This window comes from Colletotrichum graminicola, assembly GCF_000149035.1.
Source record: "Colletotrichum graminicola M1.001 genomic scaffold supercont1.13, whole genome shotgun sequence".
In the NCBI taxonomy this organism is placed as follows: domain Eukaryota; kingdom Fungi; phylum Ascomycota; class Sordariomycetes; order Glomerellales; family Glomerellaceae; genus Colletotrichum; species Colletotrichum graminicola.
The window spans coordinates 851,603-874,030 of NW_007361017.1; the positions used below are offsets into that span (position 1 = coordinate 851,603).

At 52.2% G+C, this 22,428-nt stretch overlaps 5 protein-coding genes across 5 annotated transcripts; 2 read left to right on the plus strand and 3 right to left on the minus strand.

Moving 5' to 3' along the window:
* Positions 1 to 920: 920 nt before the first annotated feature.
* GLRG_04301 (SNF2 family domain-containing protein) lies at positions 921 to 6,243 on the minus strand (the record flags this gene model as incomplete). The annotated part of the gene is made up of 4 exons (XM_008094986.1): positions 921 to 1,373; positions 1,430 to 3,046; positions 3,105 to 5,186; positions 5,686 to 6,243. 4 exons carry the CDS (start codon positions 6,241 to 6,243, stop codon positions 921 to 923), a joined length of 4,710 nt encoding a protein of 1,569 aa, XP_008093177.1.
* Positions 6,244 to 6,743: 500 nt separating this feature from the next.
* Positions 6,744 to 8,510, plus strand: GLRG_04302 (SpoU rRNA methylase; the record flags this gene model as incomplete). The annotated part of the gene is made up of 1 exon (XM_008094987.1): positions 6,744 to 8,510. One exon carries the CDS (start codon positions 6,744 to 6,746, stop codon positions 8,508 to 8,510), a length of 1,767 nt encoding a protein of 588 aa, XP_008093178.1.
* Positions 8,511 to 11,060: 2,550 nt separating this feature from the next.
* Positions 11,061 to 12,436, plus strand: GLRG_04303 (uncharacterized protein; the record flags this gene model as incomplete). Its single annotated transcript, XM_008094988.1, has 2 exons — positions 11,061 to 11,631; positions 11,688 to 12,436. 2 exons carry the CDS (start codon positions 11,061 to 11,063, stop codon positions 12,434 to 12,436), a joined length of 1,320 nt encoding a protein of 439 aa, XP_008093179.1.
* Positions 12,437 to 13,109: 673 nt separating this feature from the next.
* On the minus strand, positions 13,110 to 13,917 carry GLRG_04304 (uncharacterized protein; the record flags this gene model as incomplete). The annotated part of the gene is made up of 2 exons (XM_008094989.1): positions 13,110 to 13,776; positions 13,856 to 13,917. The coding sequence occupies 2 exons, from the start codon at positions 13,915 to 13,917 to the stop codon at positions 13,110 to 13,112; spliced, it is 729 nt and encodes a 242-aa protein (XP_008093180.1).
* A 2,480-nt stretch (positions 13,918 to 16,397) lies between these two features.
* Positions 16,398 to 17,978, minus strand: GLRG_04305 (arginase; the record flags this gene model as incomplete). Its single annotated transcript, XM_008094990.1, has 8 exons — positions 16,398 to 16,532; positions 16,596 to 16,711; positions 16,772 to 17,074; positions 17,126 to 17,355; positions 17,409 to 17,492; positions 17,551 to 17,641; positions 17,691 to 17,791; positions 17,902 to 17,978. 8 exons carry the CDS (start codon positions 17,976 to 17,978, stop codon positions 16,398 to 16,400), a joined length of 1,137 nt encoding a protein of 378 aa, XP_008093181.1.
* Positions 17,979 to 22,428: the final 4,450 nt, after the last annotated feature.

The following is a 22,428-nucleotide window of genomic DNA, read 5'->3' on the forward strand; positions in this document are numbered from 1 at the left end:
AATAATAAGATCCGCCCAGCGGCATTCACGCGGTTAGCTGCAGTTGGTTTTGTACCCCAGCACGTGACAAACAGCTGTCATCTACGGTTGAACAAGTCCAACAGAACATATCTATGTGGCCTGCTTCAAGGAGATTCATACTAGAGCAAAGTTGGTCTGGTGTATTGTCCTGTCCGTTGTCTGTAGGTCTCATATTCTATGCCAATCGCGCATGTATCAGTATCAACCAGAGGACCAGCCGAGATCCTGTCTCGCCGCCCGAATGATGGTCTCCCTTCCGATGATACCAAATCCAGAAGAAGCATGTATTCCATTGTCCTCCCGGTAGTCTCCTAGTAACCTCAGATATAGAGGTCCCTGTCGCTAATTTCTCTGTATAGCAAATATGCCACTGTCTGTACTCCTTTGGCTTATCTTCTGCTTTCGAAGAACCTCCCTCGCTCTGGCCATGATGTTTAGCCTCTGAATCAATCTTTTTTCAGCAGCGGGTCTCCTTGCGGTCGATGGCAAGTGCTTCAAATGATCCAGAGCCAAGCGTATCTGAGCTTGAGTAACATATTCCGGGCAAGGACCTGGTATATGCTGCAAGCTGCACTTTGTACATATAGGTGCATCAGGATGCATCTGTGACAAACCGAATGAATGACCTGACGCTGTCTTTGGCCCATCTGCGCTGACCGATGGACGTGCTGTGGGTAAGACTGACTGCTGCTGCTCAACTATACGACTACCTTCATAAGCTGTGGCTATAGAATAGTCAGGTGGTACGGTCGTATTGCGCAAACTATCCAGCCAAGCCACGTCAGATTTCAGGGGTTGATCACCACGACTTGCTTGCCCAGGGTTGGAGTACGGGTAATTTGGAGTTCCTGGCTGCTGGGCGTGAGAGTTGGCGATGGGCTGAACAAAGATGTTGCCACCTAGGGCTTCTCTGCTGCCATAGGCTGGTCCGACGCCTGCGGCTTGGCCATTTTGCTCCGAGTTAAGTCTCCATTTGTGGATGCCTTTACGGGAACCTGTTTTTGCGACTTTTTCCCGAGAGGTGGCTGCATTTGCGGTGCTGCTCTTCGTGGAGTCGCTGGTTTGGCCTTGTTGGATGGCACGTTGCTCTTTAGAGGCTTCCGGTGACGTGGTTTCTGTGGTGTAGAGCTGTTAACTTGCTGTTTCTTACTGGCACTGGTTGTCCTTCGAGTGGTAGCAGCAGATTTGCCTTTACCTTTGGAATTGTTCCACATGGTTCTATCATCCGCGTCAGTATCTGGCTCCTCTTCATCCTCACCAACAAATTCCCCGTCATTATCAGAGCTGTCGCTGTTATCAGCCGCGAACTCGGCAGCGACACCGCCACCACTATTAGTCTTGTAGTTGATTGTCTAGAATACAGTTAGTAGGCTTGGCGAAACCACCGGACTTGGGTCTACCTATTTACCCGACGGCGCCGATTACCGCGGCCAAGAACCTCCTTGTTTAGCTCTGCGATACGCTTGGCTTCAGCCTCGCGCTCTGCCAGAATCTCCTCCCATACGTTCGGATTAACTGTAGGTTCGTTCTCTTCAGCCAAGGTGTCTTCGAATCCAGCCTTGTCGTTGGCCCAGACCCGTGCGAAGGAAAACTGTGATTCGGCGGACTCATCATTGCCGGTCTTCGTTTGCTCGATATCAGACCGATCGAGAAGCTTGTCGACACTTGCGTCGTCGTAGCGGACGATGTCCTTGTCGTTCTGGTCGTCACTGAAAAGCGCAGACGCTCCAAACTTCAAGATCGACTCCAGGTCGTCCGGTTCGCCTTCTTCGTCCATGGCCTCAATTAGCACGTGGTCAAGAGCCATCTTCTTCCGGCCAATCTGCATAATCTTCTCTTCAGCCGAGTTCTTCGTCATCAGCTGGAAGCAAAGAACTTTGTTCTTTTGTCCAATTCGATGAGCTCGCGAAATGGCCTGAATGTCCTGGTGGGGGTTAAAGTCTGGGTCCAGGATAATAACCGTGTCCGCTGTTGCTAGGTTGATACCTACGCCCCCTGCCCTCGTTGAGAGGAGGAACGCAAAGATCTCAGAACCTGGCTCATTAAAGGCATCAATGTGCTTCTGCTTTTCCAGACTGTTGATTTTGCCGTCAAGGCGTCTGTGCTGAAAGCCAAGTCCATTCAGAAAGTCTTCCATGATGTCCAATTGATCCAGGAACTGGCTGAAAATAAGAACTCGATGGCCTCTTTCCTTCAACTTAGGCAGCATGATATTCAGAAGCATAAGCTTTCCTGATGCCGAAATGAGATTTTGGTGTATCTTGACAGGGTCCAGTGATCGCTCCTCGACTGCTTCGCTGTACATGAACGGATGGCAAAGGCACTTTCTGAGCTGCATAAGAATGTTGTTCAGGCTGCCACGGTCCCTCTTATTGATCTTGTCATCTGCAAATATGGCCTTGATTAGATCGGGACTTTTGGCGATAATCGACTTGCAAAGCTTCTCCTGCAAGATTGACATAGAGACAGGAACAATGATTTGTGCCATAGGAGGTAGAAACTTCAGAACCTGGGCTTTCGTTCTCCGAAGGAAGTATTGCTTGATTCGACTATGCAGCTCAGGCAGGTTTTGTCCATTCAGCTCATTAAACTCCTCGTCGAGTTTCTCTGCGTTCTGAGTCGGGTCAACGAACTGCAGTAAGTTGAAAAGTTCTCGCTTGTTGTTCTGCAGAGGTGTACCCGTCAAGAGAAGCCTGAAAGGAAAACGCATGGAGCGTAACGCCGTGTACAGAAGGCTCTTGTCATTCTTCAGTCGCTGGCCTTCGTCAACGACCAAGCCAGCCCACTGAACTGAGCTGAACTTGTGTTTCGTCCGGTCGTCCTGGGCAGAGTCATACGACATGACTACTACATGGGCCTTAATGTTGTGAGAGCGATTTGGGAAAAGCTCAAACTCATATGCCAGGTCCTGTGCCTGCTTGCCGCCGTGGTAAGTGACAACCCGGAGATCTGGAGCCCATTGTTTGATTTCGCGCCGCCAGTTTGGACAAGTAGAATTTGGGACAACAATAAGGAACGGCCAGCACTATATATATACAAGTTAGTACACTGAATGTCGTCAAGTACCTATAGCAAGTACATACCTTTGGTTCGCTATGGACGAGAGTTGAAATCAAGCCGACGACTTGCACCGTCTTTCCTAAGCCCATTTCATCGGCAAGAATGACGTTCTTGCTTTCATGGTAGTTCCATAAGATCCAGTTGACACCTTCAATCTGGTAGTCCATCAGTTTACCTCGACGGAGACCGGGAGGTTGATGGTCCAATTTGACGAATGGCTGATCCTTCCAATTGTTCACCCGCTCCTTCATCTTGGCACTAGGAGGGCTGTTAAAATACTTGCCAGTGAGGTAGTCGTAGTAAGCAGCCTTGAAAGCGCTGTAGAATTCTCCAGAATCCGATTTTGGCGGGGAATCCCAGACCGTCTCATCATATCCAAGACCTTGGAATTTGACGTAGATCTTGTCGACATTGCCAATGCGGTCCATTTCATCCTCTAAACCCCCCCTTACTGTGTCTTTCACCTTGGCTTGAAAGATGATATCCACAAGAAGGTACTCCTGAGGTATTGCCTCGGCTTTAGTCAACTTCAGTGACAAATTTTGATTCGCATCCTTCTTCGCAAATGAGGTGCGCATTACTCCTGCAGCGATGTGGAAGATCCAAGCTCCCGGCATCCAGCTGCAGTAAAAGTAGGATTTGCCTTGCCATTTAACAAGGTACTCTTTCTCATCCTCCCTGAAATCACTGTATGTCTTTCCAGCGTTGAGAGACTTCTCTTTGGCAGGCCGCCAGGCCACCAATGTCTGGATCTTGTCGGATATTGTGCCGCAGTCAAGGCACTTCCAGTCAATGGAGTACTCCGAGAGACGTTGTTGACGAATGTCAGATACGTCTGAGTCCATCTCAGACGAAGGCAGATGCTCATAGTGCCAGCCACGTTTGCACATAGTGCACCGGAAAAGCAGATTGTCTGCATTGTTGACCAAGGCAGGGTCCACAGGTGTAATGGGATCTTCGCCACCATTCTCGAGACGGATCTTCTCTTCTTGCTTCGCAGTTCTTTTTGGCGAGAATGCGGCGCACGAGCGTCCGACGCCTTTGCACTGTTGACAATGATCGTGCCGGGGACTATTTTTGTCCTTCTTCTCGTAGAATCTAATGCAGTACTTGCACTGGAGAACGAAATCGTCATGGCCAACCTTGGTAACGATGTGCTCTCTTGCCGATCTGTATCCGATACAGCCTTTGTGGAACGACATAGAGCACCCTTGGCATCCAATCATTGGACCCCTATTGACATTAGGACCGGCATTGCAGGACCCGCAGAGGTTGGAGTGAAATTGATGGAAAGGTAACTTTCGGTCGACTGGCTTGAAAACTTCCTTGATGTTGGCGATCCTGGGCGCATTTACTGGTGCTGTGTCTTCAATATAAAATGATTCTTCGTCCATCAGTGCTTCGTCGAACATATTGGACTTGTTTCTCGTCGATCTGCCAGACCGGCGACGATCCTCGAACTCGATTGATGAGCCTCGTGATTTAGGTCTCTGGGTGACCTTGGCTTTCACTTTGAGACGCCTAGACTTTTTGCGCCGAGACGAAAAAGACTTCGGCAAGAGGTCCGACGTGATGATCTGAAAGTCATCATCGTCATCGGATTGATGGCGAGGGGGGTTTTGGGACAGCTCGTCCATATCGTCATCGCGATTTAAGGGTAAATTAGCGAAAGCCATGGTCGTCAGCTTGAGCTGCTTTTGAGTGCGTTGTCTCAGTTGTCGACCTTGCGGTTGGGGTTCGCCCTCATGATCGTTGTCCGAGATAACCCGCGAGCTGTAACGGGTGTTTCGTCTCGGCAGTGTACGTTGACGTTTAGGGCGACGATGCCCAACATCCTCATCAGAGTCCATGATGTAATTCTGGAGGGTTCGGCGCCGAGTTGAGATACGTTGGCGGCTAGAGTGGCGGGGAGAATTGTCCCCGTCAAGCGTTATATCGATATCGGTGTCAGAGTCGGCAACCGACTCATCCCAATCCTCCTGCCAGGACCTCTTTCTAACTCGGCTATCACCAGCGATGCTCAATCCGTTATCAGCCATGCTGTTGTTGAATCTCAAAAGAGCGAGCTGACCGTTTTCGTATGAAGGTAAATCCTCAAACGGTATCTTAAGCTGTTAGTAGATGCTCTTAGGATATTGTGAATGAGTACTGAAGATTGGTCTCATTTTTGCTTGGCCAGAAAAAGTAAGTTGGGAAAGATAGGAAAGCATGCAAGGCAGGCGCAAGGGAAACAGCGTCCGAACCAGCCAGTAACCAACTGCAAGCAAGCAAGCTAGCTAAGCCAGAAGCATCAAATCTCGGATACCCCAGATGTGAGCAGCTGCAAAAAATGAAAGATGGCTACAATTGTAGAATAGGAGGCTGGCAATGACGGTAGGAGTAACAAGGCAGATGAGGGGAAAAGACAGAGAGATACCTCGCTACGAGAAGTTGACGCAGGAGAGGCAAATTAAGATAGAAATTGCGATAGGTAGTTCCGAAGTGTCAGGGAAAGGTTATTTAGTAATCAAGAGATATCGGTAGAGAGACTCAACACAGAGCACCCATCAAAGGAAAGAGCAAAGGGGAGAAACTTGATATTCAGGAATAGAAGAAAACACTTACGATATCCTGCCGGCCATCTGTGAACTCCGCCTTGTACCACACTTCGCCTTTAGGGCCTGCGACCTTTTCGACGACCTCATCAACGACGTCGCTCGAAATTGAGACATACTGTGCGCGCTCTTCTGGCGACAAGTAGGGGAGAATAATTTCGAATTCGCAAGTAGGCCAATCGGATCTCTGCAGCTCGGTATCTTGTGTCTCGGGGGTATCTGCTGATATGGTGGCCGGCGCGGCTTCTGGGACCGTACATGCCTCGTCGACTTCAACGGATGGGATTTGCTCGTCATTGTCGATATCCATTTCCTTCGAAGTCCGCACGTTTTCGTCCGTCATGGTCTCGTCGGCGACAGTACTGTCAGCCGTGGTTTCGCTGGCCAACCATTTGTCTGTTGTAATACCGGTGAGGTTTTCGTGGGAAATATTGTCGCCGATATCAATCTCGTCGGGTTCGTTGGAGGCAATGAGGTCAGACTTGTCGAGTCCAAAAGGTACGTCGCTTGGAGAGCCCGTTAGCGACTGGAAAATCGCGTCGCCGTCGCCGGGCGGAACGTCCCCCATGATGCGACAGGTTGCGACGTTATAGCACTGAATAATCGGGCAGTACGAGGGGCGGGTGGGAGTTGCTTGCCCGTGACGCAACTGAAAAAAAACAAAAGAAAGAGACGAGTAGAAAATCCAAATCCAAAACAACTAAGCCGGCTGTCGTAGGTGGAATTTCGCAAGTCATGGGTTACTGGGTAGGTAATTAGACTATGAGTCCAACGCGACGAGTTGATCGGAACCGCGTTGCTCCGAGCGCGCACATTCAGTTGTATGTACCCGCTTAAGGAAGGAGCAGGAGCCACTGTGCCGGGAAAGAGTTGTCCACCCCGCCATTTCGCCCAATCAAAGACCAGTGGCTACTGCAAGAGAGCTTTACCGCTCAGACCCTGCTTAGGAGGAAAGTGGCAGAAAAAAAAACGTCGGCAGCCAAGAACTTAGAGACGCCTAGAACGTTTCTCTATGTTGTAGCCGAACAATAACATCGACAACTGGGCCCATCCCATTTACGCAATGCAATGAGTCTTCTTTCCAGATGGAGCACTTTCGGCCCATTAAAAACACCGCAAAGAGCAACTCTCCTCGCCCGAAGCCCACTGCTCTCTAGGCACGCGCGCAATGCCTCGCTCTCTGCGATTCACCGCGGAATATGGCGTTCTGACAAGGGGCCTCGCAACGATCGTACGAGAAGGCCTGGCTCTCGATCGCGTCTGACAGATTCTCGCGGCCGAAGTCGACCCGGAGATGCAGCCGAATCCAAGCCAGATGCTTTTAGCCAACGATTTTCAGGTGCCGTCGGCGGCCACCGAGACGGCCCCCGGGATCGCGAGCCGCGCCAGCACTTCAAGCCGAAGAAGGCCTTCCAGAAAATGCAGGAGATGGAGGAAGAAGGAGGCAGGAAATCGCGGAGCAAACGGTTCAACGACCCCGAGTTTTCCTTTGGGAAGAAGAGTCTGGTGTACCAGCTCAACCGAGGCGAGTTGAAGGATAAGGTGTCGAAGCTATTGGAGAAGAAGGAAACACCCGATGAGGATCCGCCGAGGTCATCTTTTCAGTCTGATCGTCAGAATGACCGTCGGAATGATCGTCCGCATGACCGCCAACCTGGCCATCGTCAGGATCGCTATCAAGACCGTCAACACGATCGTTCAACACAGAGACCCGGGTTCACACAGTACGGGATGAGATCCATGAGGGATGCGGCGCGCAGAGAAGTTGAGGGTGGGGAAGCCCCTCGGCGGCGGTACGACTCACGAAGGTCTGAAGACGATGATTCTTATGCGAAGAGGTCATCGGACTTCCCGGTTTCGGTCCAGTATACCACTGCTGCGTCGCAATTTCTCTTTGGTCGTTCCGTGGTGAAAGCGGCACTGAAAAATTCGAAACGCAAGCTCTACCGTCTCTATGTCTACCAGGGCAGCAATAAAAACACCACCAAAGACGATGACTGGATTCTGGCCTCGGCGGAGAAGAAAAACATCAAGGTCACTCGCATCTACGAAAACGACCAGAAGCTGCTCGACAAGATGAGCAAAGGTCGACCGCATAATGGCTTGGTCATCGAGGCGTCGCCTCTGCCACAGCTGCCTTTGACGGGGCTCGGCGCAGAGTCGAGTGAGTTGAGGGGCTACCCCGTCCATGTGGCTCGTCAGTCCAAAGAGGAAAGCGAGATCAATGGCACCGAGGGCTTCATCCCTTGCCGGCCTGGATCCCCTAAACCGCTTGTGCTCCTTTTGAACGAGATCTTGGATCCCGGTAACCTGGGCGCTATTCTTCGAACCGCCCGATTCCTTGGTGTTTCGGCAGTGGCTATCACGCAGAGGACATCGTCGGCCATCACCCCCACGGTGTTGAAGGCGGCAGCGGGAGCTGCCGAGGAACTGAGACTTTTCTCGGTTGAGGACCCCGTCGCATTCCTGGACGCTTCTCAAAAGGCCGGGTGGGCTTCGTATGCAGCCGTCGCACCAACAGCCGGTCTGCGCAACGACAGTCGCCAATGGACCCCTGAAGGCATTGAAGACGCCAAGCCTCTCACCAAAGAACCGACCATCTTGATCCTCGGAAACGAAGGCAGTGGTCTGCCTTACGATATCAGAAAGAAGGCATCTCGCGAGATCACGATCCCACGCATGGTCATGTCGAGCTCAGTAGATAGCCTGAATGTCAGCGTGGCTACCGCGCTGCTCTGCAACTCGTTCCTGAGAGGAGTTCAGCAGCCCCTGACACTCACTGAGAAGCTACGGAAGGATGCTCGCAAGGCAGATGGCGGAGAGAGTCTGTTTTGATAAGGGGGTATGTAATAACTTGTACCATATTTGTACGACTACCTGTAAACGATCATCTAGAGTGTATAGTGTTATCCTGGCAATCTGAGTGCGCAAAGCGCAAATCATCTTCTCCGCAAACACTGCCAGCGAGAGAAACGCCAGGCACTCAAAAGGTGCACAAGCCCGCGAAAGGTCCTGTGCCATGTTCGAGCTTCCGCAACGCATGAGATCGGCGAAAGCGACCCATCAGGCGCAGATTGGTTGCCCAGGTGGCGCTGCCCCCAAAAAAGGCTACCCGTCGACCCCCTGCAAAGGTTTACATACAGCCGAACCCCCTGACAGCGCCAAGGTCTGTGTTTCTCCCGCGGGCTTCTCGGATAGTCGCCGGCCCGCCTGGGCCCTTTGAGATCTTCTTAGCAACTGTCAACAAGCTCCAGCTCCCTAAAGGATCCCTGATCTACACTACCTACCTAGTTGGTACGTACCCAACCAGACAGGCGGGACTGGGTGGTACAGTGGGGTGCCACAAGTCTCCTGACACCCTACCTACTGACGTGTTATAACGCGTCTTCCTAAATACACCTCTATTTCTTATTTCTTCTATAACTTAAGTAAATTATAGCTAATTTATAAGCCTTTTACTTTTAGCTATTAGGAGATTACAGGCCTAACTATAAGCTATCTAGGGATTAGCGTATAGTAATTATAGCCTTTATATTAAGTAGTAAAAGTTACTATAAGACTACTACCTTCTTTAACTACTCTTACTAAATAGTTACTAATACACTTTAATAATACTAAAAAGACTAAACCCTTAAGGTAGTACCTTAAAAAAGAAAGCTAAAAAAACTATCTTATACTTAAAAATAAGCTATAACTAAGTTAGTAAAAATTAACTATTAGTATATATACTAATAGCTTTTAAATAAATATAATAATATTATAAGTATATAAACCCTTAAGTAAGTTTTTTAAAGTAATAACTATTATAAATAAAAAGTAATAAAAAAGCTTTTTATTATAAAAAAAGTAGCTACTTTTTAGCTTTAATTTATATATATATAGCTTTAGAATATTAAGGAGTTAATAATAGTATTCTTACTTATAAACTTAGCTTTTCTTAAAGTCTTTAAGCTAATTTTATTAACTAAGTTTTAGTTTTTAAATAAGTCCTCTTATTAAAATAATATAAATAATCTAACTACTTAGGTATTTAAATTACCTTATAAATAGTAAAAAAAAAAGTTTATTAACCTTATAGCTTATATTAAGGCTAATATCTTAATTATAGTATAAGTAATAGTATAAGAGAATAGTTAAAGTAAGCTAGTTTTCTTAAAGAGAGATAACACTATAAAGAAAAAGAAATATAACTTAAATAGCTATATTTAATACCTAAAAGAAAAGTATTTACCTAACTATAATAAAATAAGGTATTTTATTTAAAATAATACCCTTATTTATAGCTTATATATAACTACTATATAGCTCTTAAATAAAGTAGTATTATAACTAAAATAGCTACCTTACTTACTTAACCTTAACCTTATTAAGTACTATTAGTAAATAATAAAGTTTAACCTTAAAAGACTATACTTAGAAGTATTTTTTCTTAAGAATAACTAATTAGATATAAGGTTATTTAAGGAGAAAATTAAGGAGGTATAAGATATAATCTTATAAAAAAAGATTAAGGTACTAATTTAGTTTTTACTATAGCGCTTAAAGGTAGTAATAAAAGTATAAGGTTAGTATATATAATATTAAAGAGTAAACTCTAGGCTTTAATTTAACTATAGTTTTACTATATAATTCTAAAAATTTATAGTTTACTAGCTAGATTAAGTGATAGGGTGAAAATGCTAGGTAGCTAGGAAAGTGGGCTGTTAGGAGACTTCTGGCACCCCACTGTACGTACGGATACCTAGGTAGTCAGTCAGCCGTCGTTCGAACAAGTCAGCAAGCGGCGTGATCTGGAAATCTCAAGGAAACAAGCATGCATAGATAGGTACCCAGCAAACGGACACAAACGCATTGTTGGTGATCGGATCCCGAGTTCGACGTGTCTCGCTGCGGGTCACAGACAACACAGTGACAACGGTCGGATACGAGAGAAGCAGACTCGGGGCGGTGAGGTGTCGCAGCTGCCAGCCTCGAGCGCACCCAGCTCCATCACCTTGCAGGTGGGAATCTGCGGTGTCCTTCTCTCTTTTTCTCGGCCTCTCTCTGATTCTCATTCTCTCGCCCAGCCACCGATTTCCGCGCCTCGAAACTCGACCACTCTCAACGCCTAACTAATTTCTGGCCCGGTCATTTTCGTGAAATCCTACATCTATCTGAGCAACGAGCACCTCTTCATCTTGCAGACTTGGCACACACGTCAAAAGTTGCCGTTCTACGGTCGCCGCAGTCGCAGTGAGCTCAACTGACAAGGCGTGACTGAGCTGCCTTACACAAAACTTGGGCTGGCTCACCATTTCAACCTGGTTGTACCACAACATCAGCACTGGGAGCGCAAGACGATTGAATTTCGGAGCGAGACGAGGGATCTGCCTCAATTCCGGCAAAATGCGTTCCTTTTCACTTTTCGGCCTCCCCTCTTCGCTCCTGCTTCTTATAGCAGCCCACGTCAATGCAGAGCACCCGGCAGCCATCCGCAAAATGCCACCAAATGCCGGCGAGAAGCTGCTGCCCGACGACCTCTCCTTTTCTGACGATGTCTTCATCACCCCGCTCTCACCCCGCGAGGAACTTGTCGCCGCTCGCATGGCCGACGACCCGCTGTTTTACAACGCATCGCTCCCTTACCGCCCGCCCTTCGCTGAACACTTTGACAGTGCCAACCATGGTTGGGGGCAGCTACGGCGTGCCGCCGAGGTTCTTCATATCCTCGAATCCAGACAGTCATGCCCTACAACTATGAACAGCTGCGAGTATATCGGCTCGCCGAATAAGTGCTGCATGAGCAATGAAGTGTGTGTGAAGGTCGAGGATCAACGGGTTGGGAACGTCGCCTGTTGTCCGAGCGGTGCTTCCTGTGGCGGAGCGGTGGGCGTATGCCCCAGCGGCACAACTAGCTGCGATGCTAAGCTCAGCGGTGGATGTTGCATTCCGGGTTACATCTGTCAAGGTGTTGGCTGTAAGTCTTCACAATGAGATTTGGATGCTGGCATGATCATGAGCTGACTGTCCTAGGTGTGCCCAGCCCTCCCCCAGCGCCGAGCACTTCACCCACTCAGACGGCCTCAAATGGAGGAGGTGGTGGAGGTGGAAACGGCGGCGGCGGCGGCGGCGGCGGCGGTGGATCAGGCGGCACGACAGTCCGGGAGACCGTCACCACTACCACAGTCTCTACGACGACACTCGCAGACGGCAGAACCACCACTGTTCACGTCACGATCATCATCACAGTCAACCCCGGCACCACCCCCACCACCACTGAAGACCCGACGACGATTCCTGGCCTTCCGACGACTTCGGATGCCTCCGACGCTGTGCCCCCTTTCCGACCAACGTCGATCAACCCAGGCGAGGGTGGCGGCCCGCCCGTGACATCGGCCTACTGTCCGACTGGCTTCTACGCCTGTCTCGCCCGCGCCGGTGGAGGCTGCTGTCAGACCGGCCGCGACTGCGCCACTACCTCGTGCCCGCCTACTCCCTCGGTCACCATCATCAGCAATGGCGTCACTGTTGTCCTACCAGCCACCGACGTTCCGGAGCCGCATGCGACGGAGACCTGCGCCGGTGGCTGGTTTCTGTGTGGCGAGGAGGGCGGCCCCGTCCCCGGCTGTTGTCCGAGCGGGTACAAGTGCGGCATCGCGAGCTGTACTAGCATTTCACCCAGTCAGACGGGCGAGATCCAGAAGCATTTTCCAAACGCAGGATCTACGGCCGCGGCCTCTCTGGCCCTATTGATCGTTTCATTCGTTTTTTCGTTGCTTTGAATTCCATCATCATGCATTGGGCGGCGTTCATGGTTATACTTTGGAAGCGTCAGGGGAATAGACTGAGGAACGGAAGCAGGACATATGAGAGAAGGTGGCGGAAGTAAGGCCTGCGTATTCAGTTGGGTCTGATAGATACATGATCATGAGCATGGGATAACAGACGTCCTAGAAGCAAGGCCTGGAACACGCTTGACCCGACGGCCAGCTAAAGGCTAATTGATGTATAAGATTCCTTAGCTTGAAAAGATGATGAGATTCAAATGATTGATCAGCGTCTGTACTATGTAATGCTTCTATCACAAACTACACACTTGCTTTTGTTACAGCTGCAAAATGATGATCTTTGCATCTCCCTCACATGACATCCAGCTCAAATCAGGCATGCCCTTGTCCCGCAGATTCCTCTACCCAATACAGTCCCAGGTGAGAAAACCTTGGGAGGAAAAACCAAACCAGAACTCCTTACGCCCGCGCGTGCCTCGAACGGCTTCTGCATGCCTACCCCCGATGCAGTTGTCGATTAGTATTAAAGGTCCGAGCCGTGGAATACAGCTTCTCCCGCGGCATGCCGATGAAAGAATGCCAAAGACGCGTCGCATTGGAGACGAATCAGGAAAGTAAAAAGAAATAGAAAGGGGGGGGGAAACAGGAGGGTGCGGGAGGGGGGCGTCTAGATAAAGTAGGCGGCCACGAGACCGGCAACAGCCAGGTACCCCGCGGTATTCTCCACAGCGCCGCCGGTTGACACGGTGACGGGGCGGACAGAGCTGGAGGGCGGGATGGGGGTGCGGGTTGCGGACAGGCTGCCGGAGCTACCACCTCCGCGGCTGGTCGACAGGGCGGTGCCGTTGCCGGAGGAGCTGGGCGCGCCGCCGGTTCCCGTAGGTCGCGTCACAGATGACAGGGGCCTCGTGGTGGACGACAACCCCACAGAGGACGGGAGCCTCAAGGAGCTTGAGAGCGCGATTGTCCTACTGGTCGTGCCATTGGTCACGACCGGACGGGAAGGCCCGACGGGGGTTGTGAGGGTCGGTCCGGCGCCGGTGCCGGAGGCGGTCGCGTAGGGGGTGCAGACGCTCGGGGGCAGCCGGAAGGGTTGACTGGCGTAGACGATGCAGTTCTTCTCGCAGGCGGCGTCGCCGGACCGGGGCTGGGACTGCCAGCATAGGGCGGGCTGGACGCCGAACGGGAACTGGCCAGCGAGATTGTTGGTGCAGCGGCCGGGCTGGCCGAAACCGTTGGCGTCGCAGCGGATGATGATGTCCGTGCCGAAGGAGTCGCCAGCGCAGAAAGCCGAGTTGGGGCGTGAGCAGAGGTACTGGCCCGTCGTCGAGTTGCTGGGGGTGAGAGGGCGTGGTGTTAGTGAGGGTTTGCTTTGGGAACGGAAGAGCGGGGAGAGGGAGGGGAGCTGCGCACTAAACGACTTGAGCCGAGGCCAACGCAGAGGCGGCGAGGACGAGGGTTGCCGAGGTCTTCATCTTTGTCGGCTTGGTGGTGAAGTGTTGTGGTGCAGGCAACGACACGGTGATAGGGTTGGCGATGGCGACGCTAGGACGGGTGTTATATGTGTGGGCTTACACAACTGTGATACTTGTGCTGTATATGGGATGCAAGCAGTGATAAGGGGCGAAATAATGCAATGTTAAGAAGTGGTATGGGGAAAGCAACATCATCCATATATAGGTTGTGGGTGATGCGCAGGCCGTGACGGCGAAGGTTGCGTCGAAGCCATCTCTAGGCACGAAGAGGAAAGGTTGAGACCAGAGAGGCTGGGGACAGGTTTGGAGTCTACCGCAAGCAAGCAGCCAAGCATTTCAGTCCAGCAGTCGGTCCTACAATCCGCTGGACTCGGAAAGCGACGAGAAGCCCGGCGCATTGAGACAACGTAAACCGTAATGGCGAAGCCGGGCTGGGCTGAGACTGGTGACGGCACTCGTTAGCGGGTCTGCCGATGAACGGATTGGGTGTGCCTGGACGCCCTGAGAAACGTTCCTGATCGGGAGACGGAGTAGATTGCCTCTCTTCCGAAGCCAGCTTACCTATCACGGTTCAACTGGGTTACACCTTGCTTATGGCGCCCCAAGATGAGAAGTCTGTCCAATAGCGGGCTGTGCGGCCCTTTCTTAGGGTTGTTTCTAGCTGCGCGATACAAGTACGCGCAATTGAAAATGGTCGCGTGTGCCACGCGGATGTGTGGATGACCGGACGAACTGGTGGTGGTTGTCATCTCCTACCTAGAAAACAAAAGGAGCCTAGGGGAGTTAAAACAGAGGGGTGAAAGAATGTGGAATGGCAGGCTGGGAAACCCATTGCATCGTTACGCCGTCATCAGAGTATCAGTAGAGACATTGACGGAAGCCCCCATCAAGATGCATTCCTCGTGGGGGCATATGGCGATCCGGTCCGTTGTGCAGAGCACATTCAGTTTGCTGAAGCCACCCTCTCCTGGCCTTTCGCTCGAGGTTAGTTCGAATCAGAGGCATCTCTGCAGCCCGGGTAACTGACCTTCGCGAACCACTTCCCTCCAGCACTTCCCTTCTTTTTTCTTCTTCTTCCTCCCCACAGGTGACTGACACGAGACGGCGCAGATGGACACGAAAAATAAAAATATAAAAAGGTGAGACAATTGACAGACAACGCAAACCCGAAAGTGGCCGGGGGTTGAAGAGCATGTGCCTGCGCCTGGCGATACTGCCGAGAACGGCAGGCGGCGGGGAAAACGGGAAAGACAAACAAAACCTAGGTAGGAAGAGAAACGTCAGAAGACAACGTGCATCCGTCAAGCCACCATTCGTCGTCGCAAGCTTTCGCCTCCGGCGCTATTGCACATTTGCCGCGTGGCATTGAGGGTGCCATCCAAGTCCGCACGCCTCCGAGCCCGACCGCCAGAGGGAAAATGGAGGACATCCAGAGAACCAGCATGCGTGGTGTATCACGACTGGGCAGAAGAGTCTCGGGCGCGCTGGTCTCCCGTTGCCGAGCCTCTGACATATATGAATCCGTTCGCCGAATCAGAAAAGTCTGACAGGCTTCCCTCAGTCAACCGTCGAAATACCGACGCGCAATGCTATGCTGGCACCGCCCCGTCGGCGACAATGGCGCGTCCTCCTCTCGTATCTCTTCGCCTCGCCTGATGTCTCTAGGTACCTAGAATTGAAAGAAACCGGTCCTGGTCGTTCAAAAGGGGCCACCGCATCTGGTAAAGTTCGGGCGTGGCAAGAGGGAAAGATAAGAGAAAAAGCGAAATAAAGATTGTTTGCTCACATAGGTAGTCGGAACAGTTGGTGTCCGCCGGAACGTTACCAGCCCTGGATCCCCCCCTGCAACCGAAATAGAAACACTTAAAGCCCCTGTCGCGCATTCCCAGCAGAGGCCGCGTGCGCCCCCCCTACCCCGCTGCTCCCGAGCTCTGCCCCCCCCTGCCGAGATGGTCCCGCCGCCTTTGTGACGCGATCCCGGGCATTCCACCCACTGGCTGTTTGTCTTGTAGCCGGAGAACACGCCAAATCAGACGAGAGGGATATCACGAACCGACTTTATTCCTCGGCTGATATGACAGGACTATGTACCTGTACGATGTAGTTTGCAATACATGCTGTCTCGAGTGACGTCATTGCTTCTCGCTGCTGTTTCTCCACCAACGACGTCGAGGTTGAACAAACAGTGGCCTGAAGTGGCCTTTCAACACTCTGGGCGCGAAATGGCACGGCAATTATCGTGATTCAAGTATGCATTTTAGTACCTGTGGAACTCTGCGATTTACACCGGCACCAATGGCAGAACCACATTCCAGGAACAACACCAGCCACCCAAGTTTTCCGCTCGCAACTCCAACCGCCGGCAACGCCTATACCGTCAAGAACCCCCCCACCCCCGTCTGCTTGCATGGGACACTGGTGCCAACATAACTGCGCCATTCGAGACCCCGTTTCCATGGTTTCTCCACGTTCCCTCTTGTTTACAGCTCCTCGTAGACCTCCGTCTGGTTGACCATGGCGCTGAGGGGGCCGCGCTTGACCATGATGCTCATGATCTCGTACAATGCGTCGGCGGCAGCCATGGTGGTGTGCTCAGCATTCGTGTCGTAGGCGGGCTGTTGGTTTGCACCAGTTAGCTGCTTGCCGATCACTACACAGCAATGGGCGATAACACTTACAGCAACCTCGACAATGTCGGCAGCGATCAAGTTCAAGCTCTCCAAACCGCGCAGGATGGTGCGGAGCTCACGCGTCGACCACCCGCCGGTCTCGGGGGTTCCGGTAGCCGGGGCGACTATCAGCAATCGTTAGCCATACACAGCCCCTCGATCAGCTTTCAGCAACGTTGTCTTACACGCAGGGTCGAGGGTGTCGATGTCCAGGGACAGGTAGACCGGGTTCTTTGTACCGACGCGCTCGATGATGCGCTTGATGATGCCGTCGGTGCCGATTGTGTCAATCTCGCGGGCCTCGACAATCTCAAAGCCGCAGTAACCGTCGTTCTCGTAGTCGCTGGGCCCGCTGAGCGTGGTACGGATGCCGGCGTGGATGTTGGAGTCATTGCGCAGCAGGCCCTCCTGCGAGGCGTGGTAGAAGTACGTGCCGTGGTTGATGCTGGCGACCTCGGATGGAGAGCCGCCAAAGACCTTGGGGCGCCCTGTCTGTAGTCAGTGCCGGAACGGTGCGCGGGTGACCGTCGATGACTTACATGTGTCGAGATGGCTATCAAAGTGGATGACCGAGACGGGGCCGTACGCGCGGTTGATGGAGCGCAGCAGGGGGAGGGTGATGGTATGGTCACCGCCCAAAGTGATCACACGAGGCAGTGTACGCTCGTTCTTCGCAGGCCCCTTCTTGGCCGCATCGGTCGCCGGCTGGCGAGAGAGGATGTTGAAGTGGCCCTCCTCGATCTGGTGCAGGGCCCAGGTGTTGTCATATCTGGTGGCTCATCAGCACAGGCGGACAGGAGTTGCGGGACATTCGGCCCTTACGATGTAACCGGGATATCCCCACAGTCCAGGACAGTAGCCCAGCTGTTGAAGGGGTTCGTGTCCAAAGGCACGTTGTAACCTCCGCTGCGAGCTTGTGAGTATCTCTCCTACATGCAATGAGCCTTTCTGAATGCAAGCGTACTAGAGGTTCAAGCGGCGGGAGCCCTGACGGATTCCCGAAGGGCCAAAGCGAGCACCGGGACGGTACGAAGTGCCGGTGTCAAAGGGTGCACCTGGGCCTTGTCAGCAGTGCCCATAGTCTGGTGTCGTCGCCTTTCCTACCAATAAAGGCAATGTCGTATCTGACATCCTTTGCGCCCAGGCACGGCTGGTAAGGCAGGCGGCCAAAGGTCGAGATTCCGGAGAACACGGAGTCGGCCTGTCTACAGGTTAGAGACAGACTCTGGGCTAATCAATTGGAAGACATGCCTGAGTGCCGCCGTCACCAGGAAGAGTGTTATACCAGAGAGACTGGTGAGGCCCGGTCATGGACTTTTGGGCATCGCCATGGTCACCGTGACCATAGACGGTTGCTGCAAGGCAAAGGGCGAGGATGCTTCGAGAGAACATTGTGCTGAGGCTTGGTGGTGAAGTGAACAAGATGAAGCCGACAATCAGCAGAACCCAGCAAAACCGAGAAGGGAAAACGCCATGCTTTTATGAATTCCGGCCCGGTACATGGCTCAAAGTTTTACCAGCAGCAGATTGGCTGTTGGGTTCGACAGCTCTCCACGTATGATGATGGGTTACAGCATCAGATATGGTCCGGGACCGGCTCGGAAGCTTATCCACGTTCGTTTTTTTTTCAACACACCGACGGGAATTCCCTGTGTCAAGACTGGTCAATGGGTACCGTTAGATGCAGTATCGAACATGCCCTTCACGTGTTGGTGTTAGGTAACGACCAGGGCCGTGGCAGAGTCGTTGGCAGTGCGGGGCAGAGATAAAGCTCTCCCCTTCTCCAGTGCCATGAGCAGGATCGGCGCAGATGTTAGGCTCAAGATTCGATTGGTCTACCTAGTCAGCTCTGCACTCCAGATGGAACCCCCCAGCGTCAAACGTTCGGTATGTCGAGACAGGGTGCTGACAACCACCTGAGTCGACGGCAGGGTAATATTCACGTGAGGAAAGCGAACCAAGAGTCTTTGAACGGTCTCGACGCGGCGACGTCACGAGTAATGATAGGTATGGGAGTGGATTAAGGATATGTCAGAGTTACACACCGTTTTACGATGCAAACCCTGAGCTAGATAAGCCAAAATGGGTTTCCGAGATGCATCTTTTGCAGGGCCGGCGGCGTGACGAACTCTGGGGCTGTTACAGCACAATCTTGGTTCCGACGGGGGAAGCGCCCGTCGAACTGGTACAAGGCACCATCGCCATGGGCGAATGGGAAGGCGTTGGATTGGCTCATGAATCATTCAAATCGCAACCGCCCACCTCTCCCCAGAGTCTTCCTCTATGAAGATGTGTTTACAAGCTCCTTGGATAGGAGTTTCCATGGATGACGCGGGGCAACTCCTACGCGGGGCTGATAAGATAAAAGCTACGACACGCTAGCGTATGCAAGCTGTGCTAGACGCTTACCCGAATAGGCAAACAAGCAGTAATGACTACTTTGCAGTCCGTCATGCGCGTTCTGCAAGGTGTTTGCCTACGTAGTAGAGCGAGCACGATAAAGATGATGATGATGATGCGAGTCCGGGGTCTGGAGGATAGATAAGCTGTTTGTTTCCTCAAGGCTCGGCTTCGTGCCATGGTCACCACTCTTGGCCAGACGGATAAAGATCGATCGCCCTTCACGACTGGCGTCGGTTACTGGCCAGCATCTCAGTGGCGACACGTATAAGTTCTTGCGTCTCCCCGCCCGGTTATATAACTTTGCACTTGGGTTACTCATTCGTTTCATACTGCTACACATCGGTCAGCGGAACGGCATGCCAACTGATCCGATCGCATTGGCCAAATACTTTGAGGTCGCTCACGCCACCAGCGACGGCGGACCGAGTGGGCCAAGCACATGGTGGCTTACACGCCGGGGCCCGGAAGTGCTCCGCAACGATGATATCGGCAGCCCGGCGGACGCTTCCGGCAGATAGTTGCCGTCCCGGCTGACTGAGCCACAGGGACGTTGGAACACTTCACATTGCAAAGGCGGGAAGACGCGTGGCTTGAGACTTGAGGCGTCGGAAGAGGGCTGTTTTCCGAAAAGTTCGTTGGCTATAGGCGAGCATCGACTCCCGAGCCGAGTTTTCAGAACCCTTGCCAGCGAAGGACTTTTTCGATACTTGGCGGAGTCGATGGCGTATGCCGGTGGCCCGCGGCGCATCGCAGTCGAGTTTTTCTCCTCGTCTTCCTGCAGCTACCGAAGTGGCTTCTGTTTCCAAATATGCATGTGGCGTAATGCAGCAAGCCGTGGAAGACCGTTGATTTGCCCCGAGGCTTGTCGGAGTCCATGCAGGTCTGAGAAAGAAGCGCCGGATGCCATGAGCCGTCCCATAGCTTTGATTTGTCTTGGAGAGAGGCGGCCTCTGTGCACTCTGCAGTTGCACCGTCGGGATATGTAGGTACGAGCGGCTGGGATGCCAGAGACTCGCGGTGCAATCACGGACATCGACATAACCCAGAGCGCGATGGCTGTGACCGCGACCTGGGGGTGAGGTGGGGAGAGCACACCGAGTTGGTGTCACGGGAGTCACCGCAATACCTTCGCTTCCAATACGGAGGTTCAGTGTCACCCAAAAGTTCACGGTGATGGTGTTGGAGTCAGATAGGCAGATGTCAGTCGATAACTGGCGGTGCAACCCAGATGCTGCTGCCAGACGGCATGGCTTGTGAGGCGTTTGTGGCAGGGCGGTTAGTCGAAGAGAGGAAGAAGAGGACGGTGGGGGAGGAGACACATTACACGATGGCGCCATACATCGTCCAAACTAGTCGGGAAAGGGAGATGACAAAAGAGAAGGAGGGAGGGGAGGTGGGAAGGGGTAACGTCGATGGGAGGAGAGGAGAGGAGAGGAGGGGAGAGGGGGATGAGGAAAGGAAAAAAAGAAAAAAAAAAAAAAAAGGCGGCAAAAGTTGGCATGGCTTTGCAGAAGAAGGAAACCACGCTGGAGCATGATGCAGCACGATGCAGCACGATGCAAGCACTAAAAAAAGAGGCACAGCCTATGGGAGCTGGTAATATTGGGCCACTGCGAGGTGGAAAAGAGACAGCCCCACTTTGGCTAGCCGCCATCGGTCAAGTGTAGGGTGCTACAGAGCCCTTTGGGATGGTGGGTAGGTTCCTTATTTGGGTTCCCTGGCGGAGCTACTGCTGCTTGCTACACACACCTTCCCTGCAGAGTTGGTGTACAGGTAGGGAGGGTATCACGGGACAAATGCACTTACCTGCAAGAAGAGAGGGAAAGAGCCCAGCCGATTTTCCCCCTCCATTTATTTATTTATTTCAAGATCGCCAAATGGAAGCAGGATTGCTTGCCTTGGCTTGAATAAAACTTTTAGAAGGATGACTAAGTGGCAGTCAGATAGGATGGGAGGGAAGGGGAACCCTAAGTTCGGTTTGAGAGAATGCCTAGGAATCCAATGCAGTACAAAATACCTACTGGCCAATCTCTCTCTGTGTATGTGTGCCTGAGGGGAGTTTGTTCTTTCCAGCCACTCGATTTTTGTGCCGTTTTTTGTTCTTCTCTTCTTCTTCTTTTCTCTCTTTCCCTTCTTGTTTCTCTTCCCCCCTCGGTATTGGTCCAGCTCCTCTCCCTTCCTTGGCCTGGTCTTGGCCCTTGGGAAGCCCCGAACCCACCGTCCATACGATTCCTGAAAACACCCAGACCCCTTCCTCTCCCCATAATGACCAGTCCAGTACAGTCTTTCTTTGCGTATACCCGCCACGAAACGAACTGGTTGGTTGGATCCGTCTCTAATCCAAGGCCTGACGTGCCTTCTGTAGTTCTACAGGGAGATACCTTGGAGCATCTCCCTGACCTCACCCTGTCGTATCCCACCACAGCTTGACTGACAGCCAGGGCCATGCAACCCACCTACCGGGCGCCCCCCCTAAATTCTTTCTTCTTTTCTCGCCTATCGCCAGCCAGCTTTTGGCTCCATATTCCCGACTCTTTACGAACATCTACCTACCTTACCAGCTTACCTACTACCTACGGTACCTGACCTCGACCCTATGCACCTGCCGCTCTATTTCTGCTCTGCTTTGCTCTGCCCTTGTCTCTCTCTCTCTCTCTCTCTCTCTCCCCCTCCCTCTCTCTTCACCCACGGCGCGTTTCTTTTTTATTGCGTCAGACCCTTTCCGGTCCTGCCAATCATCTTTTCTCGTCCTTTTCTCCCTGAATCGTCGTCTGTCCCCATCGTCTCAACCTCCTGGGAGCCGTGTCCTGCACCGAAAAAACGCCACCGTCCGTCCGCCGCCTGCCACACGAAGCCCTGGATCGTCATTCCCTCCTGTTGCTTCCATCAAGGCCGGCCGAAGTTCAGCATTAATCTCACATTACGTCCCGTCTCGTTTCCCTGCTTCGGTCTGTGCCACTTGGCCCTGGTCAAATCGCATCCCCGTCTTGGAACAGACGTCCTCGTTCGAGTCTTCATCTTCCTCATACACCTGCGCCCGAGACCCGGACCCCATCTGCATCGTGACCATTGAGACTACCCAGTCTCTGCCTCAACCAAACCCGACACGTCTCTGTTCCTTCATCCACGGAGCCTATTGTCTCATGCCGCTAGGCTGAACCGCCTCTGCGCTTCGTGTCTCGTCTCATCGGTTCCGCTGCCGTCGTCACTCTCGCGCGACTTTGGCCAACTGTAACTGCACACCGTTGGACCTCGACGCGATTCACCAAGTCAGTTGGTTCCAATGTATTAGGCTTACCTTTAGGACGTCATCCCGATAGCTCTCCGGCTTTCCACCTTCACTCTTCACCTGCTCTGCTCCACCCGCTATCGGATGGCATACCTTTATTCCATTTCTTTCCCCTTCCCCGTCTCGGGCTCGGCCACGTCTATGAAACTT